This window comes from Coprinopsis cinerea (genome assembly GCF_000182895.1).
Source record: "Coprinopsis cinerea okayama7#130 chromosome 6 map unlocalized cont3.6, whole genome shotgun sequence".
NCBI classification, from domain to species: Eukaryota; Fungi; Basidiomycota; class Agaricomycetes; order Agaricales; family Psathyrellaceae; genus Coprinopsis; species Coprinopsis cinerea.
Genome location: NW_003307539.1, coordinates 682404 through 698909, shown reverse-complemented (window position 1 = coordinate 698909; position 16506 = coordinate 682404). Strand labels below are relative to the sequence as shown.

Below are 16506 nucleotides of genomic sequence, written 5' to 3'. Positions count from 1 at the left end.
AACTCATGTTTCCGAGCGTCGAGGAGCACCGATGGGTGCTTCCCCAGAGCCTGCAATACGGGGATCATTTCTCTCGCGTGGATATCTGTCAGAAATGACATGTAATTAACATAATCCTGTCCCTTTGAGCGCGATAGCTCGTCCTTTCAGAGCAGGCCTGGTTCACAGGTCTTCCGGTTTGACCGCATGGTATCAGAGTGTCAGACCACGGTCTCTGTATCTCAGGCGGTATAAAATGTAGCCTATATGTCGAGGAAATCTTCAGCACCATTACTTGGTTCTACCGCTCTGTACTGCTACAATGAAGGCTTTCACGACTCTCGCAACCACCCTCGTTCTGCTTGCCACCGAGGCTGCAGCACGAAGGTTTACTGTGAGCTTCCTCTGCCTTTTTTGTCTGGGGCTCGTTACTCACTTCTCTCTCTACTAGGTTTACAATAACTGCCCCTTCACCATCTGGTGAGGCTAAGCCGTCCAGTGTACCCGTCGTCAGTCGTCTTACCCGTCATCTTAGGCCTGCTATCTACACCGACCCCAACAGGGGTCCCGTTCGTCCACAGCACCCTACCGGGTATGTCTTTCCTTCTCTTCCGATGAAGTACCCATTAATCATCATCGGTATTGCAGATGGGAGGCGAGGCCTTTCACCAGGGTTCAATTCAACGTCGATGACGGCTGGAAGGCTGGCCGCATCTGGGTTTGTTAATTCAGTTTTTTCTCAGCATTCGCTGTTATTTATCCCAAAGCGATCGCTATAACAGGCCAGGCGTAACTGCGACTTCTCCAGGCCTGGGGCAAGCTCGTGTATCTCTGGTGGTTGCAATGGAGGAATGCAATGTACCCACCCCGTAAGTTGGTCAATGCCATTGCAATGCTTTTGCTCATGATCTCGACCAGGGTGTTCCACCTGTCTCGTTGGCCGAGTTTACTTTGAACGGTGACGGCAACCAGGACTTCTACGACGGTTGGTCCCTGATAGTGCAGTGTAGCCCTCTCAAGAAACTGATCCGTTACTGCAGTGTCACTCGTTGACGGAGCTAATCTTCCCGTCCGGTAAGCCCTTCAGAAAGCACGCAGTCAGATCCCACCTAATGTAACTCCAAATAAGCATTTCGGTTGACAATGCAAACTGCCCCCGAGGTGAATGTGGTGTTGACCTCGGCCCCAACTGTAAGAGTCTATCATGTCAGTCTGAGGACATGCTGACTGTAATCCAGGCCCTGCTCCCCTCAGAGGACCGTTCGACTCATCCGGCTTCCCGCTTGGGTGCAAATCAGCGTGCATTGCCAATTTGGATGGCAACCCAGGTAAGTATCGCTAACGTACATGCTATCTGAGTCTGTCTAACCGTCGAACAGCGAATTCTAGGAACTGCTGCAGCGGACAATTCAATACCCCTGCAACATGTCCCGCTTCCGGTAGGTTATTTTCATATGAAGCGATACTTCTGTAAGCTGACCTTTAAACCCAGGCGTCCAATTTTACAGTTACTTCAGTATGTCTTGTCTCCCAGGTTATCATAGAGATGCTGACACAATTTTGCAGAGAATAATTGTCCTAGGGCCTATGCTTACGCCTACGACGAACCAAGCGGCGCCCTTCTCACCTGCCCCGGCTCCGCAAGGGCTGACTACACTGTCACTTTCTGTCCTTGAGCTGGCTCCAATTGGTCAATTAACAAGGCCTGGTGCTACGATCTATGCGATTACCAAGTTGAGCCTAGGTCGCGAAGGTCCTATGCGAATCCCCCTTTTCTTTCGGCTTCTCGAAAATATGAATAAACCACAAAGCGTTATACTTAAGCGTGTTAAATCTTGTACCATTACTTATCACCAATTGTCGACATTGATTTGCTTTTATGCGGCTTTTCCCATACCGAGGGCCTCGGGCTTCCTGGGAGATCAAAAGGATCAAAAAAGTCGGTCCAAAGACCGGATGTGAGTGATCCGGTATTGCCTATTCCGACCGCTTGGCAAACCGGCCACGAGGCAATGTTCAACTTGTCCAGCTACCACGATCACGCATCGCACAGTAAAAGACCCATTTCCTGCATCGTTCGCTGATCTTTGGTGAACAGATTCAATCATTTAGGACATTCAATTTCCTTTATTTCTTCGGACGACCTCCCCGACAGTTCTCAGCAAACCTCAGGCTTGGCCTCTCGGCGGTGACCTCCGAAAATTGCGTGGCTGTCGGGATCTACTCATGAGGCAGGTGCCACCACTGCATTTGTAGTTTTGCTGTCAACCGCTAGCCTTCACTACCCCACATATCAACTTAATCGAGAGAAGGTCGGTTGCTTCCCCGCAAAACCTTAAGTATTGCTATTCCTGATATTTCCGCTCAAGTTCAAGCAGCATTCAGCTCAAAAGGGAGAGCGACATAAACACTAGGGCCGGAGCTCGCTTCTTAGTGTCTCCATGACCAGATGGACATCGTGCCCCATGCGGGGTGGGAATGAACTATATTTGGTGCATTACCATTTCGCGCAAGCTCAAGCATTTATAGCCCACGTATTTCTCACACCTTTCCAAGCAGCATGAGGCTTGGCCGCTGTGAACGCACCTCATCCCCCGACGTGGCTTGGTCAGGACCGCACAATCTAATATCAGTAGTCTTCTCTAACCCCGAACGCACTCGGCACTCTGGCAGTTTCTATGTGGCTTATCACAGGTCACAAGAGGGCTCACATCGGGACTTGCCTGCGAATTGCATGTTCTATGCCTCCTGGGATATCGCAGGAATCGACATGTTTACGACTGGGTAAGCAGTAGTCAGGGCGAAGAATCTCTTCGACAGATGTTCACACTGATTCTGCTCGGTCTGCACTTCTAATGAATTTCCAGGTTCCCGCTCGTTGAAGATCGTCGCCTCCATGGGCCAATTGTACGGCCAACATGGATTTTCAACTCATTTCATTACAATCTCCTGCAGATCAGCGTCGATGGCGATGTATCATGGACCTCCGTGACAATCTTACGCTCTAAGCGCGTGATAACGCCGTATCACCGTGCGTTGGATATTGTCTTTTCCCCGGTAAGTGACCCCTTTCTTCCCGTATTTCCGCTGTGTATGTCTTCTCGAGATCTATAGCGGCTTCTCTAGAATCCAATTGGTCCATAATGCGGATCTTAGATACTTCGGAGTTCTGAACAGGACAAACCCTACTCCCAACCAGGCTTGGAACGACAGTAATGTCGCCAGCAGAGGCATCGTTCTGGAGAAATCAACCAGGATCCGGAAACCATAATCTTGTTCCAAGACTTGACTGTAACCAAGGAATGGTACTAGCACGCGGATATATACCCGCAAAGCTTCTTGCCAGCAGACCCGACCGACTCGACGAGGTGAGGGGAATACGATGTCTCCGATCTGGCCGTGAAGGTTGTTCTAAACTGGTCAGGGTTACAGAGTAGTTCACCCAAGACCGCCCTATCGACGAAAACATACAGGTAAATGTGATTATCCTGACACTTCTCTCGGTACCTCATTTGTCCTTCGTATTGTTTACAGTACCTCATCTGGGAAAATCTATCCGTTCATCCCTAACAACTCGAGCTTCCTCGAGCTTGGGGATACTACGTCAGACCGCTATCCATTGCCGACGTTAACTAACGGGGATAATTTTCAATCATCATCCTCTTGTATATGCTTGGCAAATGCACTGACGAGAGGGTAAACGGAAAGCTGGACAATCTAGTGCCTCTCGGTTACGACCATTGGGAAATGATGAAGATCATGGGGTTAGTTGTCGCGCGGAAACCTGCTTCACATGGTCGTCCCGGAGTTGATCACATACAGCGTGAATTTCTCCTCTGCAGAAATATAAAAGCCTTCACCGCAAGCCTCTGGAATGTATCAGCAGCCTACCTCCCCATCTCTGTCCATCTCTCTTGCTACACACTTTGAACGATGAAGCCAATCAAGTCTGTCGCTGGCCCTCTCATTATGCTCGCCTCTGGTGCTGCTGCACGTACCTTCACCGTATGTTCTCAGCGTTGACCCCGCTCGCTATTATCATTAATTACCTCCTCGTTGTCGCCAGGTCTACAACGCGTGTCCTTTCACAATCTGGTATGTTTTCGGTCGGCCATTTCACGCACCCGCTCTAATCAACTTCCTTTAGGCCTGCTGTACGCGCCAAATCTACTTCACCCTTCATGAATGTTGCTCACTGGTTTAATTCCGATTCAGATCTTCACCGACCTGAACGTCGGCAATGCCATCCCTGACCATCCTACGGGGTTCGTCACCTATCTGTGAACGTGTATTCACAACTAATGCGCTTTGCAGCTGGGAGGCTAAACCCGGTACAAAGGTCACCTTCCATGTCCCTGACAACTGGACGGCTGGTAGGATTTGGGTGAGTGTACTGATCGCTGTTCGTTCGACGGTTGCCTTACTGCTCGTCTTTCAGGGAAGGCGCGGCTGTGATTTCTCAGAGAACCCTGGCCCCAATTCATGCCTCACGGGTGGCTGCAATGGTGGATTGCTCTGCGATCCTCGTACTGGTCCAGTAAGTACCTTCGCCATTGACTGTTCCGAGGCGCGAGGATATTGATTGGTATGATCGGCACCGTACCTAGGGTGTACCCCCTGCCTCCTTGGCTGAGTTCACTCTAAGCGGTGGGCTCGATTCTGATTGGTACAACGGTAAGATTGCAACGAACTATCGGCTAACACCAAGGCGAAACTGACCCCCTTGGTCATTTCTCTAGTCTCCCTCGTCGATGGATTCAATCTGCCTATCAGGTACGCTTTAAGTTAGCACCAATTGAAACATGCGAGGGTTCTGACAACAGACTATAGGATTTCAAACAACAAGGGTTGCCCTGTTGCTGATTGTCCAGTTGACCTCGGACCAAGCTGTAATTGACGACCCTCTCACGATCTGCCTCAGCTGACTTACACATATCAAGGTCCCGCACCCCTTCAGGGACCCCTCGATCACCGTGGGTTCTCGGCAGGCTGCAAGTCCGCTTGCTACGCCAACCTGGACGGAGATCAAGGTGAGCATAACTCAGCGAGCTGTTCGTGTGCAGTTACTCAAGCTCGCGGTCTAGGCAACTCGACGAACTGCTGCTCTGGCGAGTTTAGCACTCCTGACAGGTGCCCTCCATCCGGTACGTCCGATGAGGCTTGGTTCTCATTCTCTCTAACGACCTAACTCCAGGAGTTCAATACTACGATTACTTCAGTAAGTGATATTTCATCGCCTTAACCCGGCATCACCTTCTGACCGGATGCTTCCAGAGAGGTCCTGCCCCAATTCGTATGTCTACGCATACGACGAGAGCAGCGGAACTTCGCTCCATACTTGCCCCACGAACTTGAAGGCCGACTATACCATCACCTTCTGCCCTTGAGCGCCACCGCGCGGCACGGATTGGCGATGAAAAGCCTTGATATTTCACCATCACACACAATTCCCTCCCTAACACGAATGTTTTCTAATCTCTCTCTTATCTCCTGTACTATATGTCTTGTACGACCTATGAATACCATTGGGCCTAGCGCCTTTGCTTGTCAAAACGAGGCAACACGTAACCCGAACTTCGAACATCGGATTCGGTGCCGTCACGGCGAGTCGGATACGGAATATCCGGAAATAAGACAGGGGCTGATAGGAAGTCGCGCAGCTGTCTTCGAACCACCACCACCCAAGATGAACGTCCTGGTCTATTCTGGCTCTGAGGTCCATCCGAATGCCTTGGCCAACACAGTCTCTCTGCTAGGAACGGTCTGCCTACCGCACTACACGGTTCAGCCTCTCTCGAAGGCCACTTTCCTCAAGGAGCCCTGGGAGATCGATTGCAAGCTCTTCGTGATTCCGTATATCAAGCCAGCTTCGCCTACCGGTCGAGCCACGGAGCAGGGAAAGAGTAGGCCCTTGGACATATTTGGACCGAAAGAAGTCAAAAGGCTTAGAACGTTCGTGGAGAAAGATGGAGGAGTGTTGTTGGGAATTGGCCTGGGTGCGCGCTGGGAGACAGCAACGACCATATCCTCTCTGGAATCCTCGATGTCCAGACTCGGCTTTGGTGGATCGGATACGATAAAGGCAGAGGACCTTCGAGAGGATCTCAAGTTCAAAGACGATTCTCTGAACTCTTACGTGGTGCCAGAGACCAGTCCGCACTCTGTTTCCGGCGATCTGCAGGGTGACGGTGATGTCGTTCAGGTGGCAAATGTCGATCTGACAGATGCAAAGATCGCCCTCCCTGATAACGACTCACACATCAACGATGTGGTGCGATCGGTAGGGAAAGGGAAGGTTGGGATCGTTCGCCCGACTTTGGTTTCTCTGACCAAGGAGACCCTCGAGGATTTGGCACCTTGGTTACATGCCGTGATTCTACGCCTCGGCCTTGTGCTACCTGAATTCAAAAAGGATGCCCCCGTCTCAGCCACCAGTACCGCGGAAGGGCCCCCAAAGTCTCTCCCTCAGTTCCTAACGTCCATTCCTTCGGCCGACGACAACGAGCCACCGAAACCCATTGCTTCAACGGTCGTCAAGGCCCTGTTCCCCACTCCCTCAACGCCTTCCATCGGCACTATCAAAGACACTGCGGATACCTTCAACTTCCTCTCGCACGACTCGAAAGAAGCCAGAGAAGCGCTGCAACATGCTCGAGACGACAACACAGAGGAGTCGAAGGAGAAGACTATCATCGTTTGTCCAGACGGTGTGCTTCCATCGCACGAGGATACGCCAATGTTTAACATCAAGCTTTTCTACGACACTTTAAGGAGGATGAAGGCCACAGGACAACCAGAACTCCGCGTCCCCATGTCTGAAACAGTTCCTGAAGGCCAGAAGAGCGGTTGGGGCTTCGGCGAAGCACTGCTGTACGGAGAGAGGGTCACCAGCACCCAGAGCCTCCTAGACAAGTAAGCAATCCTGCACTTCGATCCAGCTCAACAAAGCGCCGACAGTACTCCACAGAAACCCTCAACTGATGTCGGGTCTCCCCACACCCCTCATCTCCCTTGCGTCTCAACAGATGTCTGGACGAGGGAGAGGAAAGAACCCTTGGCTTTCTCCCGCCGGCTCTATGATGGTCAGCTTACTATTGAGGATTGAGTTGGATCCCGGTGGATCGCAGTCGTCAGGTTCACAGCTAAAGGGGACGGGTAGCAAAACCAGCAAGACTACTTCCAGTGGAACGAAAACAACTTCACAAGGAACACCGTCTTCAGATTCATCGACATCGACTACCGCTGGTTTGAAGACCAAGCTCAAATCCGAAGGTTCGGGCCAGATGGGCTACGCATTCAGCTCCCCTCACGTCCCTCCACCCGCGCTCCCCAGATTACCCGCCTCCAGCTTGGTGTTCGTCCAATACCTCTTCGCCCTGGCGGTTACCGAGGCATGCAGCCTTCCCGAAGTATTAGGCCCGAAGCTCGGAAGACGAGTGAGATTGAAATGGCCCAACGACATCTACGTTGATCTCAGCGACGAAGGGGTGGGGACCCAACCGACGGATTGGAGCAAGCTGAAGAAGATCGGAGGAGTGCTTGTGAACACCAACTTTACTCCCGGTGGAAAGGTCGATCTCCTTATCGGTGGGTTAAATCTCTCGGTCTCATGCCTCAGTGGGCCTGACGGAATCTAGGCTGCGGTGTGAACACCCTCAATGAACCGCCTATCGTATCCCTCTTGCAATTGAAGAAACAGTTCTCAGGTTCAGATGATGTTGGAGAGCTCAGCCTTGAACGGATGGTGGCGTCGGTTATCACCGTCTTCGAGAGAATGTGGTCGAGATTCGTGTACGACGGTGGTTCTTTCGCCGCATTTGAAAGCACGTATCTATATCACTGGTTACACAAGTGCGTCATCGCCTTTATCTTTACACTGGATTAGTTTCTCACCTCGCTTCTCTCTCTCAGGGACCAGAAGGTCATGCTCACAACCGTCCAGCCTCCTGTACCCGTCCGCATCGTGGGGATTACGCCTGATTATGGGTTGCTGCGAACTGTTGCCGAAAAACCTCTGTCTCAGAGTGGGGGTGTTGGCTCTGTGGGCCTTGGACTTCCCCTTTCATATGCCCGCTATGTCTACCCTGGAGGCGAGAAGCAGGAGTACATCGATTTGCAGCCGGATGGGAATAGTTTCGACTTGATGGCTGGGTTGATCAAAGCGAAGACGTATTGAAGTGGGACAAAATGGATACCGATGGCTGGTCTGTACCTGTATTTTTCCAGACGAACGTTTGGCTTAAGTCAGAATTCGAGATGCTATACAAGCGAGTGGTCGTCGGGAAGCCGAACTATGGAGCAACGTCGTGATCGGGCACAAAAAATACATATTCACAGTGGGGGGTTCAAAAGGTAGTTGCTAATGGTACAATAGATAGCAAATAGGGTGTCGCATGCCACCAAAGGTAGGTCCTCCAAACCTTGATGGGAGTCTTCCAATAAATCAGTTAGCCGAAATAATGGACATCGACTCGTTTTATAACATCCATCTCGTCCGTCTACAAAGAGGCCCAAGTCAATAAAATGCAGCACACAACCAGACGTAAGTGTATGTGTACTCACCACGATACCCAAAATCCTCTCCTCATCCATCAGGACACCATCATAACTTGGCTGGTTCCTGGCCACATACTGCACAAACGGCAGCTCGGAAATGATGGGCGACTCAAACGACCGCCCAATCTTGTCAACCTGGTTAGGTTGCTTGTACACCACGCCGTTCTTGGGACGGCCGTGCTGGTCTCTTCCATACCCTCTCCCGCGATCGTCGTCATCATCGTCATCCCATTCGTCGTCACTTGCTGCTTGTACCACGCTCTCCTCGCGCTCTTCATCAGATTCTTGCCATGCGCCTGGCATCGCATGGCTACTCGAGCCGCCTCGGGTACCATTGCCGTTGGAGCTATCGCTACTTCCGCTTCCACCAGCTTCCTCCGGCGCAAGTAGTTCGCCCAGATGGCCGAGACCATCGTTGTTCATGATAGGTGCTTGCAGAGCCGCAAGCTGTGCCTGTATCGCCGCCCCGTTCTCCCCAAATAGTAGCGCCACAAAGCCTGGGTGAAGGTGTTGCAGATCGAGCATCGTAAAGTTCAGTGGCCCGCCTGCTGCAGGAAGAGGTTGTGGCTGTTGTGCTGGAGGCTCGTTCTCGTCGTTTTCCACTTCGCCTTCGCCTTCACCCTCGTCTTCCTCAGTGACCCAACCATCCTCGTCATCCTCGACCTCTTCGACACCGTCCGGCTCTAGTACGATATCGCCTTCCAAAGCCATGATGGATTCCGTGGGGGAGCCGTGGTAGAAGTAGTCGTCGGCGGCTTCGCTGGTAGCGCCATTCTCCTCCCGCCCGTCTTCGCTCGGGGAGTGGACGGATCCAGTCTCGATAGTCGGTGGTTCGACTTGCGTTTCTCCCCTATCCACTCCTTTGCCCTTCAAATCCTCCTTCTCATCCTCAGCTTCAACTGCCTTCCCTTTACCCTTCCTCTCTCGCCTTCTGCGTTGCCGCTGCTTATCCTCCCAAGCAACCCGCTTGACATTCCATGGGTTGAAATCAAACACCATGAATGTCGTCCCACCCGTTGGCTCCCTCCCCATCAAGACAGCCCTCTGACCCGCGGTTGTCGTGATCCATCTCGTCGGCAACCTATCCACTTCAAACCACCTCGTGCATTTAGGTCCCCATTCCGCCCAGGGGACGGTGGGGGACTCGTGTCCAGGTAGCTCTGTTGGCTTATCGCTGGGACCAGGGAAGTGGATATCGATAGGTGGTGACCCCACTGGCAGCGTTGCCGGCGGTAGACTGCCATTGGTGACCGAAGCATCCGAGTAGAGACCCTTCTCAACGCCTTCCACCACGTTGATGATGCTTCTTCTGTGGACGAAGAACGAGTACGTGTGGCCCAAATGGATGCCGAATCGGTTGAGCGACGGCTCGACGTTTACGTTGAAGATCATAATCGCGCTATCCGTGTTGGCTTGGTAAGGTCGGTGTCTGAACTTGGAGCCCGGGAGGGACGTGTCTCCCATTGGGTTGGGTTCACCGCGGCATGATATGGACGTGAAGATTCGTCCCGGTGCAAGCGTCGGAAGCAGGAGATTGCAGCGGGGAGAAGAAGGGCTGGGTTCCGACGTTCCCCGGGGAATATCCCAGACTTCGAGCAGGCCCTTCTTACTGTTTGGGAGAAGGAAGTAATGTTCCGCAAGGAAAATGGGGCCGGAATAGGATCGATTCGGCGCGACGAGGGACTGTTTCGAGTTGAGTCAAGGCAAAAGCTACGCAGCAGCAGGGCCACTCACCATCTTCAGTTTCCCAGTTTTCCACTCGAAGACAAAGAGTCTGTCTTCTGGCCTGTGGGGACCACCTCGCCAATGGGACAAGATGAGAATCAGATTGTCGCCAACGATTTCCATACCAATAGCCGGCCGATCAAGCTTGCTCCTGTGCACCACGAGTCGATGTACCTTGACATCAGGGTGCGGCTGGCCGGTGGAGAATTGCAACAGATGAAGCCCAATCTCGTGCAACTGCTGTTCCTCCGGTTCTGTAATAGGAATTGGAGTTCTAAGGACACCCGGGTTAGTGATACGTCAAAAACTCAAAAAGAACTTTTGAAACGCACGTCGTGATTATGGCGATGAGATCATGTTCATCAACCGAGAGGCCCATATCGATGATGCTCTCCGTAACAGTGATACCTTTCCATTCCGGCTTGTCGTCTTCATGCTGTGGTAGCGTCAAGTGGTAGAGAGTATGCCTCGTTTCTTCTCCCAGCAGGTAGATTCCGCCACACAGATCGTAGATCCCAGACGGCCGGTGGGTAACCTCGACCTCGGTTACGAACCTCGCTTTGAGGTTGTGCCACGATTCATATGCAGCCTTGAGCTTCTCTAGCTTTGTCGGAATGCCCACCGCAGACGACGGTACGTCCTCGTAGCCAGCTTGTTCGAGGGCGATTAAGTACTGGAGTTCGGTGGAGCTCTTGATCAACGAGTGAAGTGTCTTGCAGACCTGTTCGCAACGAAACAGGTCTATAATTGGGAGATTCGAGAGAATAGCAATAACGAGCTCGTTGGGTAGCGAAAGTAGTGGGCTGGACATCGTGGACAACGTTCTGGACGATGGCGGGTGACAACAGCTGGAACTTAGGGGCAACAAATACCTCAATGATACCGTGAGAACCTTTCTATGGCTTCTCACGCCAAGACATCCTTCGAACCGGACCCAAAAAAGGCGCCCGCAGATAACAAGGTTCTTGACCGATGAACTAGCACATATCCGACTGCGATTCGCGAAGGAAACGGGGTGCAAGATGTCCAGGAATAACTCTCAGGAACACTGGTGTCGAAAGCAGCAATTGGAGGTCACCAGGGTCAATGTTCCACGAGATTCGCCAACATTCTGTGACGCTCCAGAGTGAGCTAGCGAGTGATGATCTTGCGTTCTACATAGCACCTTGGAATCTCCACTTTAGGTGCGTTTTTCTTATTCCCTTCATCTTTGGGCCCGCTTCTGACCAGAGGCACATTCAGGGGCTTTCGACGTCACCAAAACCATCTCAGGTCGAGGCCACATCGACCCAACGTTCATAACATTCGTTCACGACCCACGACGAACCTCTAGACGACGAAATGTTCGGTTGCTGTGTAGCAGGACGTCTGCTTCAAACAAACCTCACCCAAGTAGACGAAACACACGCCTACTTTGAACTTCCATTCGCGAGTTCTATAAACCACGTTTGCGTGTTCTTGCTAGGAACAGGTGTGCCCCCTCTCCCATTATCCACATCCAAACAAGCTCGTTCTAATCCTATACCATTCACCGCCTAGTTCCATTCCCAGACGGCTATGGCGCAACAGTCCACTTCTTCTGGCCAGGAAAAGGGTTCCAACTCCTAGGAATGCTCTCGAACGATAAACCATCTGCGATATTCCGTCTCCGGGGAACGTTCTCCTCAGCGTCCACGCCCAACTCCAGCGCGCAAAACGTCTTCTCGCAGCAGTCCGCCGTTCCTCAAGGAAGTGACGTCACAGCTATCCTCGGATTGGCTATCGAGCCCCTGGCGCAGATACAGACGCAGATCGCTAGCTTGCCTGCGAGTCAGGTTAACGCTGCTTTGACGTCGAATGGTGAGTCTCGTCGTCTTTACCTCAAAATATTTACGCGTGCTAACAACGTTATTTTGTAGCTCTGACGAAACCACCAACAGTGACCGACGCAGTCATCCTCGCAGAAAAGGTCGTAAAACATCTACTCAACTACCTGAGCGGGTTCACAGGAGGCTCACCCGGCGCCGACGTCGCGATCCCAATGAGCATCATCGTCAAATGGTACGAAAGCTTTATGAACAAACTCAAAACCGGTGGGGTTGGTTTCTTGGAGAGGCAGGAATAGTCTGGACGAGTTCTTCGAAGCTCAATTTGTATTTCCACAGCCTGTATTACTAGCAGATACCACTATTCTTGTCTTGGAACCACAGGGTTGCGTTCGACGTCCGAGAAACTTGAAGCGAGGATGGCAAATCATGAATCGTAGTGCATAGGGCATATAAAAGTACAGAGGCATAAAGCTTAAGTGGTGGTTCTACATATCTATCTATTCTACACATAAGATGTTGCATTCCCGTGCTAAAGGGTTACTGTTCTACAAAATGGTACTATTGTACATACATACACAAAGGCTATTTAAAAGCCAACGGAAAACGACGCAAAGCAATAACGAATCTTAAACATACACGATCCCGTGCCCAGCACATTAATACCGGATCTAAGTCAAAGACAGCAGCGTCCTCCGCTGCGTCGAGACCAAAAACAAAGTTACAAAAGCCCCCACAAGGAAGCCCGTAACGACCGTCGAGGCCGTATCCAAAATCGTATTCTGACGACGCCGACGAACAGCCCGCACGCGGCCCTTGTCGTCATACTCGACTTCCACCCCATCCTCCGCCGCGTCCTCGCCCAACTCCAATGGGATAATAGGAGAAGCGAGGATCTTCACGCCAGGTCTGGGTGTTAGATACCTAACCTCATCCTCCCTGGTTCGAACCTGCACATGAGGACTCGAGGGCGATATATCGCTGTGAGGAGACTTGACCGCATCTTCCGATAACGAACTCCTCGAGGCGGACGTGGGTGACCCTTCCACCGGCGTCAAACTCGACCCGGAGAACGTCCGTCGAGGACTCCACCAAGTCTTTGACGACACCTTGCTCAACCACTTCGCCTGACCCGTGGGCGAGCCCTCTGGGGTCACAGGCGATGCTGGGAGAGTGGGTGCACTGCCCCACGAAACCGCGGGCGAGGCAGGGACAGCAGGGAGTCGGGTAAAGTCGTTGGAGCCGATGAGGCGGATGGGAGAGCCCAGAGTGGAGGGCTCGAGGAGTGTGGAGTCGGTTCTACTGGGGGTTTCGGAGAAGGGTGACGCGAGGGTTTGGGGAGACGAGTGGGTTGATCCTTCTGCTGCCTGAGGATCGAGTTCAGTAGGGCCGTCCTGCTGTGGAGAAGGAGGGAAGACAAGTCGGGTCGGCGCAGACGGGATGAGGATCCTGAGTCCCTTCGAGGACACGTCGGACAGCGTCCGTGCTCGCAGGCCTTCGGTGAAGAGCGAGTCCAAAGGAGGTGTCGGAAGTGCGGATACAACCTGTGCACGATGGATGATCCCGTCGTCTGATTCGACTTGGTTCATCCGGGATTGAATGGGGGTTCGAGGGACATCGTGCTCCATGGGCGGAGTGGGAAGGTAGGACCCAGCCGGTACCAGCCCTGAATCCTCAGAGAGCTCCCGCTCTTTCGATCGGACTGGAGTCTTCGGAGCTTCGTACTGCTCAACGGGACTGGCGACCTCAGGGATTGGCTCATCAACTGTCGAAACTGGAAGCAGAGGCTTCGTAGGTGTAGGAGGAGTTGCAGGAAGAGGAGACAGCGGTGGTGGTCGCGACAGTGACAAGGAGGGAGCCCTGGAACGTTGCACTGGGAAATCCGGTGGAGGGGTGAAAGGTTGGAAATGAATCGACGGCTGTCGAGATGGCGAACCAGGCCTTGACATAACCCACGAGTTCCTTCGAGAATCCGGCGGGGTGATGGGAGTGTGAAACGCCGGAATTGCAGGGTTGGGCCCTGAGATGCTCATTGACATCGTACGCCTTGGCCGGACCCTGGGAGATGACAAGGGTGTGATCGGTGAGGATGCACATTGATGACAGGTCTCCGCGAGAGGAGAAGGCTGTGTCAACCTTTCCGTCTCGTGCGTTCGAATAATCCTCTCCAGAGTCTCGACCGTATCCTGGAGCTTTGAAGACTCCATGTCCTGACGCTTGATCCGTTGAAGTAATTCTTCGCCCAGCGTGAAAGTCATGGAGTCGAGAGTACTGTTCAGCTCGGCGTGGTCGCGTGCCCACCACTGGCCTCCCCAATGGGCGATGATGATGGCGAGGTCTCGAAGGGTGGAGACGGCAAGGTTGAAGTCTTTCAGGATCATCGAGTAGAACCATGGTCGGAGGAATGTTAGGGCCAGCCGTAACGAGCCTCCAGTTGCATCTCGGAACCGGATTTCTTGCGAAATGTTAAAGAATCGAGTCGACATCTCTTGACAGAATTGGCGGTAGGTCTGCTTCTTATCTGCGTAGTTCCATGCGACGTGGTCCAAGGGGTTTCCATGCACGAATTGTGCTTTCGTTCGAAGGAGATATGATGGAAGTCGCTCGAGAAGGGAAAGGAGGGGGATTGAGCTCATGACGGCAGATACTGGGATAAAGCCATAGATGAGAACGCTTTGAGATTCTTGAGAGAACCTGTTCCATCTTGCATGCTGTGGACTCCGCCTGAAAGAACGTCAGTGCCCAAACCAATGTAATCGATGCAACGGCCTACTCTTCAGGTGTTCCCTTTTGCAGCATCTCGACAGCAGTCGCAGCCCTGCCGATAAGGGCAGAAGCATCAATGACTGCAATCTCCACATCCTTCTTCATCCCCTGGTGGTACCGCCTCAAAGCCTCCCATATCGACCATGCAAAACTGAACGATGCTGAAAGGTAAACCGAGGTCGACTTGGTCGTCCAATCCATATGCCTGGCGACATCGGCATACGAAGCTTCCGCTGGATCGACGATCGATTGCGAGGTAACTTCGACTGGCGTTCGAGCATAGAGCTCATCAAACTTGGGCGCTACCAGGAACGGATCTGAGTCGTCGGCAAACGGTGAGCGCTCCTTTGGCGTATATACTCGGTAGAGGAAGCGGTTGTTCTTGATCAGCGTCTTGAAGTGCACATCCGGCCCAAAGCCGTACTGTGGTAGCGGGGAAGGCGCTGGCTCAGCTATTGGTGATGTTGTGGGAGTAGGCATGGGTGGGTGAATTGAAGAGAGGCTGTTAACCCCCGAGTCCGAGGTTTTATATGAACGGGGAGAGACAGTCCTCATGGTGGCCGTCCGCAGACTAATTTAAGTGCACACGCAGGTTATTAACTCAGTCCCAGCTTATTATCGATCGGAAGTCGGAATCGAGGTAGAACACGTGTAGGCCTCATTGCAGAGACCAGAAACGAGGCAAGGCTTGGCCAGAACTTTGGTTTCAACGAGACATATTAGGCCCCGAAAGTGCACCGACATGACGAATCGAGGGGTTTTCTTGTGAAACTGACGTTAGGAATGGTGCTCTGCGGACTGGAAACTGTCAGATAAAACAATACGAAGGAATTTTCGTGCACCAGTTGGTCACAAGACACATTGGAGGTCATAAGGCGCCCATGGGAATGACTTTTGGGTTTTGTTCTTGAACCTTGTAAATCATTGTTTATTGAGAAACTGACGTTGAAGGAGGATCAGACAACAAGGAATTCAATATAGGCGATGCCGCGATGGTGGAAGTTAAAGAACAACAGAGGAGAGGCAGTCCTTGGAAGCTGCGGCTGTGCTGCTTTATTTGCGTTCACCGCCTGAAACAAATAATCTCCGGCCGTGATCTTGGCCACCGGCTACTTGCCCGGGTTCCTGATTGCCGCCAAGATGGCTTTTGACAGTGACGACATCCTGTATCCCTTCGTTTCACCTTGTTTCCAAGCCCTACAGGCAAGGAACTTCTCGCCGTAGTCATATTGAACCGAACGACACGAGCGCCTATGTTGTTCCCTCATTAAGCCAACGTTTCTTCAGGGTTTTCTAGTATTCAAGGGGTCCGCGTTAATCTCATGCCTTCATACTAGGACACTTGTGATCCTTCACGCTTCATTTCCAAAGCAGCTTTTTCATCATCGGCAAGCACGAGGCAGCATGGGCACAATTTATCTCAAGACCCGTGGCCCAACTCTTGAGCGCTTGTGGCCGCTTGCCGCTGGTCCCAGCATTCAACCGGGTTCTACAATAGCCATTGTAGTAATTGTGTCCTTGGGTATGACTACTCTCGATAGAGCTGCGCCAGACGACCCAGACATCCAGAACTCGCCTTCTCGCGCCGCTTGACCCCTTCTTGGAGTTCACAGAAGGCGAGTACTTAGTCTTCTTCACACATGTATTCAACTGGATGTACCTTTCTCGCACCCCA

General features: G+C 52.2%; 7 protein-coding genes across 7 annotated transcripts; 4 read left to right on the top strand and 3 right to left on the bottom strand.

Annotated features, from left to right (window-relative positions):
• Positions 1-301: 301 nt before the first annotated feature.
• CC1G_06960 (hypothetical protein) lies at positions 302-1655 on the top strand (the record flags this gene model as incomplete). Its single annotated transcript, XM_001837702.2, has 12 exons — positions 302-373; positions 431-459; positions 515-571; positions 628-697; positions 762-848; positions 898-964; positions 1020-1053; positions 1109-1170; positions 1218-1307; positions 1359-1418; positions 1472-1495; positions 1546-1655. 12 exons carry the CDS (start codon positions 302-304, stop codon positions 1653-1655), a joined length of 762 nt encoding a protein of 253 aa, XP_001837754.2.
• A 2257-nt stretch (positions 1656-3912) lies between these two features.
• Positions 3913-5366, top strand: CC1G_06959 (hypothetical protein; the record flags this gene model as incomplete). The annotated part of the gene is made up of 13 exons (XM_001837701.1): positions 3913-3984; positions 4046-4074; positions 4127-4133; positions 4195-4244; positions 4294-4363; positions 4418-4516; positions 4587-4653; positions 4719-4752; positions 4810-4868; positions 4920-5009; positions 5064-5123; positions 5174-5197; positions 5254-5366. The coding sequence occupies 13 exons, from the start codon at positions 3913-3915 to the stop codon at positions 5364-5366; spliced, it is 774 nt and encodes a 257-aa protein (XP_001837753.1).
• Positions 5367-5665: 299 nt separating this feature from the next.
• On the top strand, positions 5666-8155 carry CC1G_15548 (biotin-[acetyl-CoA-carboxylase] ligase; the record flags this gene model as incomplete). The annotated part of the gene is made up of 4 exons (XM_002910961.1): positions 5666-6891; positions 6947-7566; positions 7617-7830; positions 7891-8155. 4 exons carry the CDS (start codon positions 5666-5668, stop codon positions 8153-8155), a joined length of 2325 nt encoding a protein of 774 aa, XP_002911007.1.
• A 271-nt stretch (positions 8156-8426) lies between these two features.
• CC1G_06956 (hypothetical protein) lies at positions 8427-11071 on the bottom strand (the record flags this gene model as incomplete). Its single annotated transcript, XM_001837698.1, has 4 exons — positions 8427-8477; positions 8542-10218; positions 10270-10534; positions 10593-11071. The coding sequence occupies 4 exons, from the start codon at positions 11069-11071 to the stop codon at positions 8427-8429; spliced, it is 2472 nt and encodes an 823-aa protein (XP_001837750.1).
• Positions 11072-11794: 723 nt separating this feature from the next.
• CC1G_06955 (inositol metabolism protein Opi10) lies at positions 11795-12451 on the top strand. The gene is made up of 2 exons (XM_001837697.2): positions 11795-12099; positions 12159-12451. The coding sequence occupies exons 1-2, from the start codon at positions 11871-11873 to the stop codon at positions 12362-12364; spliced, it is 435 nt and encodes a 144-aa protein (XP_001837749.2). The 5' UTR covers positions 11795-11870; the 3' UTR covers positions 12365-12451.
• A 211-nt stretch (positions 12452-12662) lies between these two features.
• On the bottom strand, positions 12663-14701 carry CC1G_15547 (hypothetical protein; the record flags this gene model as incomplete). The annotated part of the gene is made up of 1 exon (XM_002910960.1): positions 12663-14701. The coding sequence occupies one exon, from the start codon at positions 14699-14701 to the stop codon at positions 12737-12739; it is 1965 nt and encodes a 654-aa protein (XP_002911006.1). The 3' UTR covers positions 12663-12736.
• Positions 14702-14834: 133 nt separating this feature from the next.
• CC1G_15546 (hypothetical protein) lies at positions 14835-15311 on the bottom strand (the record flags this gene model as incomplete). Its single annotated transcript, XM_002910959.1, has 1 exon — positions 14835-15311. One exon carries the CDS (start codon positions 15309-15311, stop codon positions 14835-14837), a length of 477 nt encoding a protein of 158 aa, XP_002911005.1.
• Between the last annotated feature and the right edge of the window lie 1195 nt (positions 15312-16506).